The sequence below is a fragment of the Syngnathus acus genome, chromosome 11 (genome assembly GCF_901709675.1).
Source record: "Syngnathus acus chromosome 11, fSynAcu1.2, whole genome shotgun sequence".
NCBI lineage: Eukaryota > Metazoa > Chordata > Actinopteri > Syngnathiformes > Syngnathidae > Syngnathus > Syngnathus acus.
This window is the reverse complement of record NC_051096.1, coordinates 7,074,877-7,089,948: the sequence shown is the minus strand read 5'-3', so window position 1 is coordinate 7,089,948 and position 15,072 is coordinate 7,074,877. Positions and strand designations below refer to the sequence as shown.

General features: G+C 44.1%; 1 protein-coding gene across 1 annotated transcript in view; it reads left to right on the top strand.

Annotated features, from left to right (window-relative positions):
* The first annotated feature begins 3,061 nt into the window (after positions 1-3,061).
* ext1b (exostosin glycosyltransferase 1b) overlaps positions 3,062-15,072 on the top strand; it is a 56,519-nt gene continuing 44,508 nt past the window's right edge. Inside the window, exon 1 of the mRNA XM_037263229.1 lies at positions 3,062-4,862. Coding sequence (XP_037119124.1) covers positions 3,913-4,862 — 950 coding nt within the window. The 5' untranslated portion in view covers positions 3,062-3,912. The remainder of the gene's footprint in view (positions 4,863-15,072) is intronic.

Here is a 15,072-nt window from a genome sequence, read left to right as displayed (position 1 = left end):
GTTGAGCAGCACTTTGTATGGATAGCCAAGATTGAACCATTTAGTATTCCGTAACCTGAAGCAATCCGCCAGACTGGCAGTCTGAGAACGGAAGGTCCAGATTGACTGCCATTCACTTGTCACAGCTGCATTTGTCACCTTGTTCTTTTTTTTTTTTTGCAAAACGTCTCACCCATTTGTCACGGTGCTATTGGACATTGTCAGTTTTGCAAGGTGATGACATATGGAAGCTTAAAACTTGGACAATATAAATATGGCTTTCGAGATGGCCGACTAGTAGTTAGCTGGTTAGCCTGCATGCAAACAATCTCTCACGGTCTGTTTTCGTGACATCACGCATCGGATAGTTTATCGGAAACCAATCAGAACAGACTGAGCACTCTCAAAGACTGTTTTGTCTTCCCCTTGCCTGAAACCCGCTGAACCATCAGATTAGTTTCCAGTCTCGGGAATGTGTTTACCGCGACTTGAATATGCAAAGTTCTCAACACATCTTCTTCACGTCACGTTGCGGATGCTCTTTTGAAAACAGTGTATTGTCGTTTTCGTGCTGTTACATTTTTCTCACGCTAGTTATATATATCGTTATCAGATACAGATAGCAGTTGGTCTTATCACTTTATTCAAATGGTTTCCGGCGCAAGTACAGAATTCTTCCTAATCCATTTGCCAACATTTTTCAAGGGATCGTTGCAAGCATTACGCTGTCGACCTTTTTCTATTTCGGGAATGACTGAATAATGTACTCTGAAGGCTTGGGGCATTGAAAAGCAGGTGCAGGAAAAGGTCACTATAGCTCAATGGGATTCAATATGGGGGTGCTTTTGAACAAGGCCTAAACGATTTTCAGAATCGTCAAGAAAAAGTATTTCAGGAGAACACGTGATGAAAACATGCTAAATATGCTGCGTCGATTTTAGACGATAGTGAATTTCTGCAATGGTATTTTTAGATGCTACTAGAACCATATTTGACGATATCATATGTACATTTTTTTTAAAACAAGTCTAAATACTCTAAATAACAGTGGCAATAACAGACATTTATTGATTTAACCCAAAAAAAAATACCCCTAACAGATGAGCTGAACTATTCATAAATGGTTGCAAAGCTACAGTTTGGTTTATTTATAGCTGTGTATGTCATTTTTTAATAGATTTACAGGAGCCTTCAATCCTCATTACTGAGTATCATTATTGATCGTTGCAGAATGTTAAATGTAAGCGGTTGAGATAGGAAGCAGTGATTTAACAGTATTGATTAGCTTAATACCGTCAAATGACTGATTACCAGTCGAGATGATCTCAAGGTGATATCTCCTAAGTATCGAATGCAAATATCTTATCTTATTTTTACACCAGTCATCAACATAGGCTACTTTTTGAGCTATTTAAGGAGATCCACTTCATAAGATATCACAGATGGTCGTGTTGACTCAACCTCAAATCTCCAACTAGCGATATGAGAGCAACATGGGATCGAAAAGGGGGATTTTTTTTTTATTTATTTTTTCCTGGGATGCGAATATTAGCACCAAGACTGATGAAGGCTTAAATAGCTTACTGGCATGACTCCCAGTCTACACTCTACCACATAGCTAATGAATAATCCCATTGAGACATAAATTGCTCCAAGAAGGTTGTGGTGCCTTTCGATATTGCCCTTTGTTCACGTAAGGGATGAATTTCATGTTGAATTCCCGTAATAGACACATTAAGACTTCACCATTTTAGATACTTTATTGATATTCTCTGAAAAGAGTTATTTAGTTCCGCTCTTATTAGGTGGTACAGTCAGTGGTGGCGCTAGAAGGGGGACCGCGAGGGCATGTCCCCCCCCCCCTTGCCTGAAATATTCTTCGCCCTCAGGTGCCAAAGCAGATAACTGAATTTCCATGAATTGTATTTAACTGATGTATTTCACTTTTCTTGTTAAACTTGCACAATATTTCCACACATTTTAAATCAAAGTGATCTCGCCTTTTCAATCCAACTGAAATTCTTTGTGGACTTCCGTTTGGATGAGTGGAGCAAAAAAGGCAGCCAAGAACTAAAAAGTCTCCCTTTAGGATAGCACCCAGACCTTTTGGTCACCAACATATTCCAATGATGAGCACCGGCCAGTCACGGGATCCTGGCTCGCCTCCCAGCCAACCTCGCTAATTAGTGCCCCTCTTCTGAGCTAATTGGCCGATAAAAAAAAACGGGGATGGCCTCTTCACCCTGTCTGAGCATTGTGCCACCAAATAGCTGCGTGGAGGATTATGTGGCTTTATGAAGCATGGTGACACTCAGCCAGAAGCACTCTTGCTATTAATTTATTTGTCGTAAGGGTCGCCTCTGCATTGACATTTTAGGACTGGGCTTTGAGTGTTAGTGGAAGTGATGGAAAATTGAAATCCATTTCTTGGAAATACTTTTAAGTGCTCCGCGGGAAAATAACACAATGACGCTTGTATTAGGGCAACGCAGGAATGTAAAGATTGCCTTTAACAAGATACTTATTTCTGCCTGACACAGTCAGCGTGGTAATAATGATACTAAATAAATACATTTATTAATTGCGGTTATCCTTTGCAGTGGTGTGCAGCATACTAAGGCGTGAACAATAATTGGACTCTCTCATGTGGCTAAATGAGTAGCCAAAAATGTTGTAGTAAAACATGCCTTACATTATGGTTCAGTGCAGTTCTGCACCACTGCAATTTATAACCAAAATAAGAATAAACAGACACCCAATGAGAAACTAGTAGTATTGCCGTCACTGTACTGTAAATGAGGGAGTAGCAAGAGAAAAAAAGCAAGAAACAAACGTGAAATCTGGTCAAAAGTGCAGACCTAACGCCGGAGTTGCAACTTTTGGTTTGAATGGAGGGTGTTATGCCTGCCCCCTGGCACCTCTCCAAATAACCTCCAAGCTTTTCCAATTAGATGATTTGCCCATACGGAGCACTCCGGTTATGAATGGGTGCCTGACTCCAAGTCCCGCCTTTTCCGCTTTGCGCTGGACCAATCAGCGGGCGGGATGCGCGTGGATGCGACGTCACGACAGTTGCAGTCGTGTCGCGATTGGAATGTTAGCGACTAACAAACGAAACAACTGAGCAGTCGGAAATTGGTCACTTGGACTGAGGATTTCCATCGGTTCTCTTCGTCTTGGAACCTTTCCGTGCATCCGTGCAGAGCGAGGTCATCGAGCGGAGAACTTAGAGCCGATGTGCTCGATATTCTATCAGCGCATCTCGGCCGACGTGTGGAGCTTGTTGGAGATAAGAAGAGCAATGCCAGGATTCGTCAGGTTATGCTGGTACCGCTGAACTGCTCTTCTCGAGCCGCGTCTCCTCTTCTCTCGTCTGCATTCCCGGAGAAGCATGGAGTGATCGGAGAGGAAGGAGAAGACCGCTTCGAATCACGCTGATCCGTTCGGGACGGAGCGCAAGCTGCAGCGCCGACTACGCTTCTACGTCCTCGTGCTTAAATCGAGTTAAACGGACAAGCTTTGCACGGAGGGAACCCGGGGGGGGGACCCCCTGCTGCTGTTTACCCGGAGGGAGCGACTTCCCAGACGGGCACTTTTCCATTTGAAAAGCTCTGAATGAGAGTGGGGCGAAGCGCCGTGCAAGAGCTCGCGACCCACCGGGTTCGGGCGGCACTCGTCTTTTTCGGTGCACCCAAGAGCCTTCGACATGCTGGAACTCCTCACACGCGAGAGAAAGGGAACCCACTTTTAAAATCGCCCACATGCGCTGGATCAATCTCTGGATTTGGGAACCGATTACGCAGAAGGGGGGTTGGGGATCCTTGGAGGAGGCAGCCGGACGATGGAGCCGTGTAAGCGGGATTGCTGAGAGCCTAACTTGGGGCTACTTTGCTGTTTTTATTCCCAAGCAAGTCGCATCTGTTCCCTGGACACATGCAGGCCAAAAAACGCTACCTGATCCTGCTTTCGGTCGGTGCTTGCCTGGCGCTTCTCTACCTCGGAACTGTTCCGCTTCAAACGGCGAGCAGGCACCGGAATGATAGCAGACGTCATGGGTACCGACCCGATCACCCATGGCCTCACTTCTCGGACCGTTTACACCCGTTCTCCAACCTTGATCCATGGGATCAGACTGACACCGAGGAGTACAACGTGCACACGCTTGTGAGGCATGGCCGGGACGTGAACACCAGTGTTTACAAAGGCAAACGCTGCCGAATGGAGTCATGCTTTGACTTTTCTCTGTGCAAAAAGAATGGATTCAAAGTTTATGTTTACCCGCAGCAGAAAGGGGAGAAGATCTCGGAGAGTTACCAGAGCATTCTGACCACCATCGAGGGCTCCAGGTTTTACACCTCAGACCCAGGTCAGGCATGTTTGTTTGTGCTGAGCTTGGACACCCTTGACAGGGATCAGCTGTCTCCACATTACGTCCACAATCTAAAGACCAAGATCCAGAGCTTGCCTTTGTGGAACGATGGCAGGAACCATCTTATATTTAACTTATATTCTGGGACGTGGCCGGACTATACGGAAGACCTGGGCTTTGACATCGGCCAGGCCATGCTGGCCAAGGCCAGTATCAACTCCGAGAACTTCAGACACACCTTTGACGTTTCCATCCCTCTTTACCCCAAGGAGCACCCGAGGACTGGCGGGGAAAGGGGCTTCCTCAAATATAACACTATCCCACCTTTTCGAAAGTACATGCTTGTCTTCAAGGGGAAGCGCTACCTGACCGGTATCGGTTCGGACACCAGGAATGCCTTATATCACATCCACAATGCGGAGGATGTGGTGCTGCTCACCACCTGCAAGCACGGCAAAGACTGGCAGAAGCACAAGGACGCACGATGTGACAAGGACAACGCAGAGTATGACAGGTAAACCCAGAGTTGACTCATTTGTGTGACATATCGTCAACAAATGACATTTTTAATCAGAAACACAAGTGAAATTTTCTTGATTATTTTTGTGCTGGTAAAAATGCTACCACAATAAATCAAATAAATAAATCAAATAAATAAAATTATAAAAATGTATATTTACAATGCATGCATGGTAAAATTTGTATTGCACATCAAACTTAAAAACAAAAAAATTCAACTATGAACAAAAAATCAATAAAAAGTAATGGCACCTTCTAAATCCGCATCAAATAAATGTTTAAGGACACATAAAGCCAACTGATTACATTTTCCTGCCAAGTGTCATTAGACACCAGCGTCTCAATCAATAAATCTGACATTCATTGACATTCTCATGAAAAAAATGACATTGTAATGAGAGGAGGGGGGGCGTTATAATTCTCACCTGCTATAGGTAATAACACCTCATTTCCCCTCAAATATGAAACGCCGTAAAAGAACTTAATTAGCCCCTCACGCCCCCTTTCTACCCGAAGCTCCGAATCAGCATCCCTCTGTGGTTGAACCTGTCTGCGGTGCGTGTTAACAGGTCGGGTTCGCTCATGACGGTATTTAGAGCAAATAAATCAGTTGTAATTCTTTCCCTTTTACCGAGATAACGTCCTCTTTTCCAGTCGGGCCCCGGGGTTAGTGGCGCACCCCTAATTTTGGAGGTCTGGGCGATTCCCTGCAGCTGTTGAGTTTTGGATGCAGAAGGCTGAGATAGTAACAGGGAGGTGGACATTGCAGGAGGAGCTGCGCTGTCAAGCTCCCCCTTCCCTGCGAGACCTCAGTTTGATCTTCATTTATCAACCTGGGGATCCTCCGCCCTTTAAAGCCTGGATAAACTCAGGCATGCGATAACAGCACTTGTCGTGCCTTGTGGGTGTGCACCTCCACCTGTGCACACACTCTGAAAATAAGTCGAAGCTTCTGAATTGCCGCGAGAGCCAAAGCGGTTATTGCATTGTTGCGCAATACCCCGGGCGTGGTTTCGAGGAAACTCCTTTGCGGCACATCATAACGCTATCGCACGTGTTGTTTAGATCTTTGTAAACATGAAAAGTGGTGGGACCGTTTTGATGGTGCTAATGTCCCATCTCTGGGGGGGTTTTTGTATGGCAAGTCAGCAGGAAGAAAGAAAAATCATGTCCAGACATGTGAGAAAGAGTTGAGTCATGCTCCCGAAAAGCAGGGAAGTTTGGAAAGTCTACAGGATACCAAAATCATCATTATAATCGTTTGGGAAGAAGTGTCACCCAATAAAAGTTAGTGTGCCAGGGGCGGTGCTACGGGGTGGCCACCCCACTAGCCACCCCATATCTGAGTGAAGATTTTGATCAAATTTTCAGATAAAAGTTTTTTATTGCTGTTTCCATATGGTTGCGTTACATTGAGGTACTTGGATGCGTGGCACTTGAAGGAATGTGGTATAGATCTGAACTCTGAACTCTTATAGATCTGAACTCTGAAACCTCTTCGCAGCCTGACTTGCCATGCCTAAAGAAGAGCTCCAAACCACACAAGCGAGTAATTGTCACTCCATATGTCATATTTTCCCTCGCATATCTTTGAGCTTTATGTCACTGAGAAATGAATGTAATGGATGTTCAATTTAGTCTCCAAATTAGCCGACTAATCAATTATCAAACCAATCACCTCGTGTTGTAAGTAATCGTTTACAGCCCTTTTTTAACTGTCCAAATCTTCCGATTTCTCTCAAGTCCCGCATAAAAGCGGACTGATTCATCTTTTGCGTTGAATCCAAAAAAGACATTTGCAAACATCTGCTTTTACTTTGGCAAACACTGACCGTCCACCCTTCTTGTGTGTTATTTGTTTTTTTTATCACTAGATAATACCAAATCAACACAAATAATTGTTTGATAAACAGGAATCAGGGGAATTTTTAACAAATATCTTTTAATGCAAAAAATTTCATCTGATTAATCGGTAGAATAAAAATATATAAATATTTAACAGTGACAGCCCGATACTTTTACCAATCCTGCCTATTCCCTGTTTAGATTGAATTGACTCAACTAATGTGTTCCGTTTTGATGTCATGTAAACTCATTTGGTTGTCAGCCCACTCGTTGCAGAAACCCTGACACAGCCCTCTTAGTTAAATTGGATTTAGCGCATCCAACAGGCTGCGGGTGAGGAGGCCAATGCCTCACCGAGATGATGCCGCGCTTTGCACACTCAGGAATGCACGCACGTGTCCAAACAGCTGTTAGTTGTTGATGACAGAGTTCCGACTATATATATTTCTGCCTATATATTCGACTGCGGCCTGATCCCTATCGCCGACACAAAGACGGAGGGATGCAATCGGACACATACTCTGTTTGGACGTTTTGCAAATCAGATAAACACGGGGTTCATAAATAAGCTTGATAATCGAGTCGGTGATCCGATTCTCACCAGCGACCGGTTAAACAGGTGGGTTGTGAAGGAGCACAGACGGCGAGGAAAGAGTTCATGAACGACGGGCGGCTCACCGTAGAAACATTCCGAGTGCGAGTCTGCAGGAAAGCCGCCAATTTGAAAAATCGACTTGCGGATTACGCGTCATGTCTGATGCGACTGGCATCTGCCGTATTAAAATCGTCCGCCTGGAGAAACGGTGATTCACTTCAAACCTTCCCTTTTAAAATGTCTAGAGGGTTGGACCGTAATTACGTGTCTACACGTGTTCATTATTCTTCATACAAAGGCATGTGTGCTGACTTCTTGGGCCTACATTAATTACCACTCCTTTGTACACAGCTGTTTTGGGAATGCTCTGGCGCTCTGGGTAAAGTGCCCTAAAAGTGAAAGATTTGTTAAAGTCGCACTAATTAAATGGCTACGGATGTAGCAACGGTGCCATTTTAATGACTGTAAATGGGACCGGCAAAGCGCTTATTGCCCCCAATTGCTATTTAAAGAAGGCCGGGCTACATTTAAGTGAAAAGTGTGATAATACAGTTGGAAACATGCTGGTGGGTGTTCGAATGTCAGGAAGGACAAGGTTTGAAAAGTGGAAAACGGTATTTGGTGAAAGCAAAAACATTTTCATCACAATTGAAACGATCAGAAATCTCCCGTCTGCTCATATCCGGTTTTAAAACCGCCAAGGTCGCACGGGGGGAACATGGAAAGTGGATGAAAAGGAGACATTTGGAAATGTCAAGAGGAAATTTAAAACGCTGCAGAAGCAAGTGAGATATGACTGATACATTGGCAGCACATAGTTGAGGAGTGCGGCGCAATGAAAAAAGCTTGGCCCAGAAAATAGCGCATTGAATTTGTTCCCATTAGGTGGCAACGACAGGAACACAAACTGAACACTGCTTGTTTTATTACAGCGGTTTCATCAGCAAAAATGTTCTGGCTCGGGGGAATTCCTTTCCAAAGTGCTTTTGGTGTCGCTCGTTTCACCGCCGTACTCTCCATCAGTCTCTCGTGGCATTTCTTTCTCCCTTTCCCCATCTTTGTCAAAACAATGGAGGAGCGTGTTTGATTGGGCCACGTTCGCGTGCTTGCCGTTTCCAAATGACGAGGCGAGGTTTGACATTTTGGCGACACGACGGCGACGGGGTGAGAGGAAAGCCAAGGAAGCAACGCTTCCTCTCTAAAACACGTTTTTTTTTTTATGAGAATATTGCAGCCACTTGAATGTCCAATCATGTTGCTTGCTTTCTGCATGGCACGAAAGGGCGTCACTCTGCTATGTTTATTTTTTCCCCCTGTTGTCAGATAAATAAATCATGAATATTTCATGATTGCCTGGTCTCAGTTAGATAACACATCACCTTGCGACCAAGAATGTTAATGATGCACCGTATAATTAGTTTGAGCGTGTCGCAGGCAACCTAATTAGGACTCTTTGATATTTGGGAGTGTGTAATAGCGTCCGTTAGTTTAATGCTAATGCTAACACTCAGTGGAATGCACATTTTACTCTTTAAGCAACTGATATTTGAAGACAAACGGTGCAGCAACACATTTAGACATTCAGTAGGGTCAAAGTGGAATTTCTAGATTGGGCAGTTTGATACACTCTAGTTCAAAGTGAGTCTGCCAATTTGTCAAAACTCGCTTTGCCACTAGAATCATTGCCCTCGGGGATAATATGTAGTACTTAAACGTGCAATGACATCATCAAATAGAATCAACATGCAACGGCAACCAATATTTTCCCTCTGTGAAATTACGTCATAAATAGAACACCGGCCAGCGACCGTGTTAGTGTTCAAATCTTTTGTTTACATTTTCAGTCCCTGTATGAGTGGCCTGTGTTGTTTTGGTTTTCTGTGGGGTGTTTTCTATCGGTGTGTGTGCACATCCCTGTGTTTGGGTCTTTGTCTTGCATATGTGTGTGTGTGTGAGCGCACCCTGGATGGCTGGGGTCATGACCCCGCTGTCTGTCCCCTTGCTAAGCGAGGAAGGCAAAGCCCCACTCGGTGACCCACATTCATTGAGGGATTACCAGTGCAGCCAAGCCGCCTCTGGGCTCAAAGGTGGCTGCGGCCATGTCGGGGGGGGCAGGGCGGGATTTAAGAATGGGAAACAATTTTCGGGTGGATGTGAACTCTGCTCCAACTAGTCTGTGAAACTTGAGACTTTATACTGCACCCCTACCTTCACTGGCGGAGTTGGGATTTGGGGGCGGTCAAAATCTCCAAAATTCTTCACAAAACTATATTTTATATTTATACATATTTAATTTCCCCAGCAGTATGTGTACATACATTGTGTACAAGTACTTTTTTTGGGCCGAACTCTCGGACTCATTGCGTGTGAGGTGAGATGAGTTCGTGAGAGAAAGTCCGGGGTCACCGCTGCTCCCAGGGGTTTGTCGGGCTATCCTGAGTGAGTGCCACTGTGGAGCACCTGACCAGAGTTATCTCATCAAAGAGGGGCAGTGTGCAGAAAAGATGGCCTATATCCAATGTGGCTTGCCGCAGGCACGACTTCTAAAATCTCCTTTAGGCCGCTATCCAACTGAGGGGGCGAATATTTGCGACCAGCGGGTTCATCGGGGTTTCGTCAGGTCGCCAATGCCGATTTTCTTTCTTTGAACGTGACCTTGAACCAACCCTGACAAGAACGCAATGTCAGTTACCTCCAAAAAAAAAACGCAATTGTCAGCAAAACTGGGGAAATGAGAGGCGGGGGTGTTTTTTTTTTGCGACCCCGCAAAGTAGCCGCTTTTATTGCGTCAGGAGGCCTTTTGGTATATATTTACCGACAGACATCAATAGCGGCGGATCCTTGACGGCACTTTCGACCTTCCGCCTTCATTCCTCAGCACCTCAAGAGTGAAAACTGTTTGCCGCTATTCATATTCAAATAGTAATTGGGCAGAGGGTAATCTGAGTCAAGGTAACTTCGACGCAAGGGGGGGGGGGGGGTCAGGTTTTGAGTTGAAGTTGAGTTGAATGCTTTAAAAAAAGCATTATGTCACTGAAGAATGCGCGCAGGGCTCACTGTTTAAGGGGCCGAGGCTTGAAGTAGAGAAAGAGTGTTTTGTTGGAACAGATCTGGCTGCCTGGCAGGGCTCTTTTTTTCCCCCCCCGTCTGGTTTTTGGTGCTTTATGACTCAGTTTGACTTCCACTCTCCGGGCGTAAACGTTGCAATGGGGTCCTTTTGTGCTCAAGTTTACGCTCTTCCCGAGGAAACACTCGTGCCTTGTTGACATGGCGGCCCTGGCCATATGGGCTCACTGTCACTCCCTCACGTTTGAGCCCTCTCCACTTCTGAAGCGTCCATTTCCCCTTTTGTCTTTGGGGCCCGGCGTAAATCACAATGGCCGACACCAAACCGGGCTCCCCGTTTGGCAGATTCCATCACACTTCACGGATCAATGGATAAGTCAAAATAAACAAGAACGGGTTCGGCTGGGGAGAGGGAGAGCCCGGGTACGGCGCGATTGCCCTACAAGAGGAAGGAAGTCGTCATTTTGGTTTATCGCGGTTTTCCCAGTTGCCTCGGCAGCTTGTTTGGCTTTCATGTTACTTATTCATGAGTTGAATGCCTTGCAGAAGGATTCCATGCTCATTTCAGACTTGGGGACAAAGTGTAGCCTCTGGTGGTGACGCTGGATATTATAAATTAACACTCGCACTCTTCCTGAGTTCATTCTGTTTCCTCAATTTTACCTCATCATCACGCTCCCACAGTCTAAAAGCCCCCACACATAAACAAGCTTAATATTGCATAGAAGTAAAAAAAAAAAGATTCTCATGGAAAGCTTCTTTTTTTTTCTCAAACAGAGAGTCTGCGAGACTTGATGACATCACAGATGGAAACATTTTTGAACGTATGAGTCATTTCCACTGCGGTTTGATATTTGGTGGCATTTCTTTCCCCATCTGGTTCGTCCAGTTTATACGTGGCCACTTACTTGTTTCTGTCGGTTTCCTCGTTCCAAAATTACTTGTGTGTGTGAATTCCTCGATGTGTGTCTTAACACTTCCCTGTCATCCAAGCAAAACAAATAAAAAGCCTCCAGGTAATCAGTTTAAAGGCGCCATGCTAATTGCTGCTAACGATTTTAGGAATCATTTTTTGAATTTCACACGACTTCCAATTCATAGCAAAAGCCACTTCCAAATGAACTCCTCACGGAAATAACAAACAGCCTTTGTTCAGCTCTCACATTAAGACGGTACATAATTTTGCGACCACTCGCCACAACGTTGTTCCTGTTCCCACTAATTGTATTTGTCAAAACACTTTCTACTTGATATTCTGCCCGCTGGTCTCCAGAGGTGCATTCATCGTCTCCGCGTTACCACCTGCTTGCCTGAACATTCATTTTGCTGCCCAGACTCTGAATATGCTAAAGAATGTACGCGATTGACCTTCCAGTCTAATGAAGAAGAAAAAACGCCGTCGTAGCCTTGCAATGGATGCTGACTTTTTATTTTATAAAGAACATTTTCAAACGGCTCATTTAAACCAACCATGATCAACGACTTTCCCCCTATACTATATAAAAAATAAATGAATAAAAAAATTGAAATAAATAAAATATAATAAATAAATCACTTCCTGCATGTCATGGGAATTTTTTTTTAGAGGGGGTGCCTTTTTAGTCATGTGTTCCCTTACTATTGAGGTAAAAGGTCAAATTCTCCAGAGATTATTCCAATGTGCGTGCGCATGCATGTGAGTGTAAAAGGACGCTCGTCTGCGGTTTCGGAGAGTCTCTGGCGACTTGGAAGTATTTTCTCACAGCTACCTAGCTCGCCATCTATGAACACACTTATATTCGCCCAGGATTTATGTATTTAGGCTACGGTGCAAACTCTTCAGGATTGCACGGGCTGAAATATTAGCTAATTGTTTACATTGTCGCCGGCAAGAGGACAGACAAAAATCCAGACAAGTATGTGTTAAGTTTACTCTGCAGTCTGTGCGTGTGTGTGTGTTTGCATGCACGCGTGTGTGTCCTTTTGATAAAGTAGGACTGATTCAGTACTTTTGTTCTCATTCAATGGTCTCCTCTTTAAGCCTTGGGGCAAGCATCCTTTTACTCAGGGTCTCTCTTATTATCAACACAGGACTCAAATCATCCTTACTGTCGACTCAGCAGTATGTTGTTTAGTCCAAAAAGTGGTCCTAGATAGATCCAACTGTGACCACTCAAGTGGAACCTTCAGAATATGAATAATGTATCGTCGGCATGCTGAGTTCTTATTTGTTTGTGCGCGTGTGTACTCGTAGTAGGCAGCGTGGCAACACACATTAGCGATGCAACCCTAGAGCAGTGGATGAAATGGGCAGCCTAATATTTTTTTGCTCATCAACATGAAGACGTCAGATTTCCTTGTGTGTGTGACATGAGAACATCTCATTTGAATCTCTTCCAGCCTCAGCTCGGCTACCTTAAGGGTCTCTTTTGGGTTGACGGCTGAGTGAATTTACTCATGTGCGGAGCAGAGGAGATTCATTATTCAATAAATTTCTTTTAATGCCGACTATGGAGTGAGACCAAATGAGCCTCAAAGCCGGCGGCGGCGCTTTCTGGATGCTGATAAGCTTTTTTAAAGGACGTCAAGGCGGCTTTTGGAAAAGGCAACATTTCTTTAAAATAAAAAAATAAAAAAGCTGAGGCAAGGAGATCTGAGAAGTCTGTCGCCATTGACTTTGTCGTCGCATCACTCAAGCCGCTTCATATTTTGGCTGTGTCTCGTCCAATTGAAATGATTACTTTTAAATAAATCGCAATTGCTCCAGCGATGGAAATACATCCTTATTTAGATGGTTTGATTCTCTTTTCCTTGTGGATATTAACAAAATTAATTTGAGAGTCCCCAGAACTGTGATATCAAGCAGCGGCAGTGCCATACATCCTTTCTCATATCACATTCACAGACAGAATTATGGGTGAGGTGTGAATTAGATCACACACAACTCTGAGCTGTTAAGAAATATAATGAATCGCTGCAGAATCCGAGACTTATTTTGCCGCTTTAACAAACTGCTGTCGTTTTACAGGAACTTCATTTCAATTGAACGGTTTAGAAAGCCTGCTCACCTTTGCTCATTTGTTCGTGACTAATGTTGACACTTTGATATATACACTTCTGGCTTTTACACTCGAGTAATTCCACCAAACAGAAATGATTGGTTCTGCCCATCATAGTACACTATTTTGCTTTGGGGCCGTTCCGGCTATCAAAGCATGACCACGCATGACTGACGTCTTTGGGATGAATGAGAACTAATATTGTTGGCACTTTCATCCAACACCACTGACCTCTGACCACACAATCGCTGGACGGATGGGGCAAAAACTCCCACAGACATACTTCAAATTCTTGTAGAACATTTTCCCTGGAGAATGGAAGCAGCAAAAGAGAGGCCGGCTCATATTTTCCGTTTTATCTCGTGTAGCTGTCTGAAGTGGACTCATAAAAAAAACAAAATGGCGGATTCTGGAGTTGTGGCAATTTAATTAGCTTGGGATTTGTGTGAGACTGAATCAGAATTTGTATTAAGGACATGTTCTTTTGTCGTCACATGGTCATAAAACTCAGAAGTGTGTCATGTGATCAGTCCAATTGATGTGGTAACTCTTCTGTTAATGATTGTCTGCTAACGTTAGCTAACGCGACCTTATCAAGGCCGTAAGTGTCACACCGTCACTCCTTATCAGTCTGTTATTGCATGGATGGATACGCACGTAAATATATGCAAAGTCAGTATTGGCGCGGAAAAAGGGAAACCTCGACTCCAAAGGTCTTATATTGTACAGCTGCTCTGTTTTGGCTGCCGGAATCCGAGCGGCCACCCACAACAGTTAACAGATGTGTTTACATCTTCCTCCGCTCAGTCGTAGCGACGTTTATTAGTCTGTGGAAATTCATGCACTTTTATTCAACATCTCGGCGAGGAGATTTTTTTTTTTTTGTACCGCTTTGCAGTTTCTCTGCATGCAATTGTCTCCACTGAAACTTTTTAACCCTGCATAATAAAATGTTTGTTTTTTCAGATAAATGGCACAATACCCACTGGCTGTTTTTTTTTTTTTGTCTTTCTCATTCATCTCCAAATAGAGTTTTGGAAAATACTCCGGAGCTACTTTAGGCTGGCAGTTGAATTTATGTCTCTACTAGTCATTAAACAGTGGCCATCATTCAAGTTCCCACATAATTATTTATTAATAATCTACTAGATGTGAGTTGTCACTCCATGTGAATCAATGTTTACTGGGAACAGTGACTGTTTCAATCCATGCGGTATTAGTTTATTTTTTTTATACTCTGCTATTCCGTGAGGATGCAATACCGCACCATTCATCAATCTTCGTTTACCTTAAAGTTTGACGGACACCGGTTGACAACAATTATGTAACGGGAAAAGAAAGTACGTCATAGTTTGAAATAGCTGAATGGCTCTAATGGTCATGCGGTGACCTGATGGAAGAACATTTGTGGCAGCAATTTAGCACATGGGTGCTTCCGCTGTAGGGGTTATTGTATCTGTCACGCACGGCTGCGACTGTGCCGACCCCTTCTTGTGTCTTTCGGGCTGACCGGCGCCGCTGTAAACTCACTCGCTTCCAACAATAGAGCACAAAAATGAGACACAGGAGGTAGACAAGAGGAAATTGTGGAAAGGAGAAATTAACAGGGTGACAAAGTGTTGGACTCACAAAACCGACTAGTATTGGAGCGGTAGACAAAA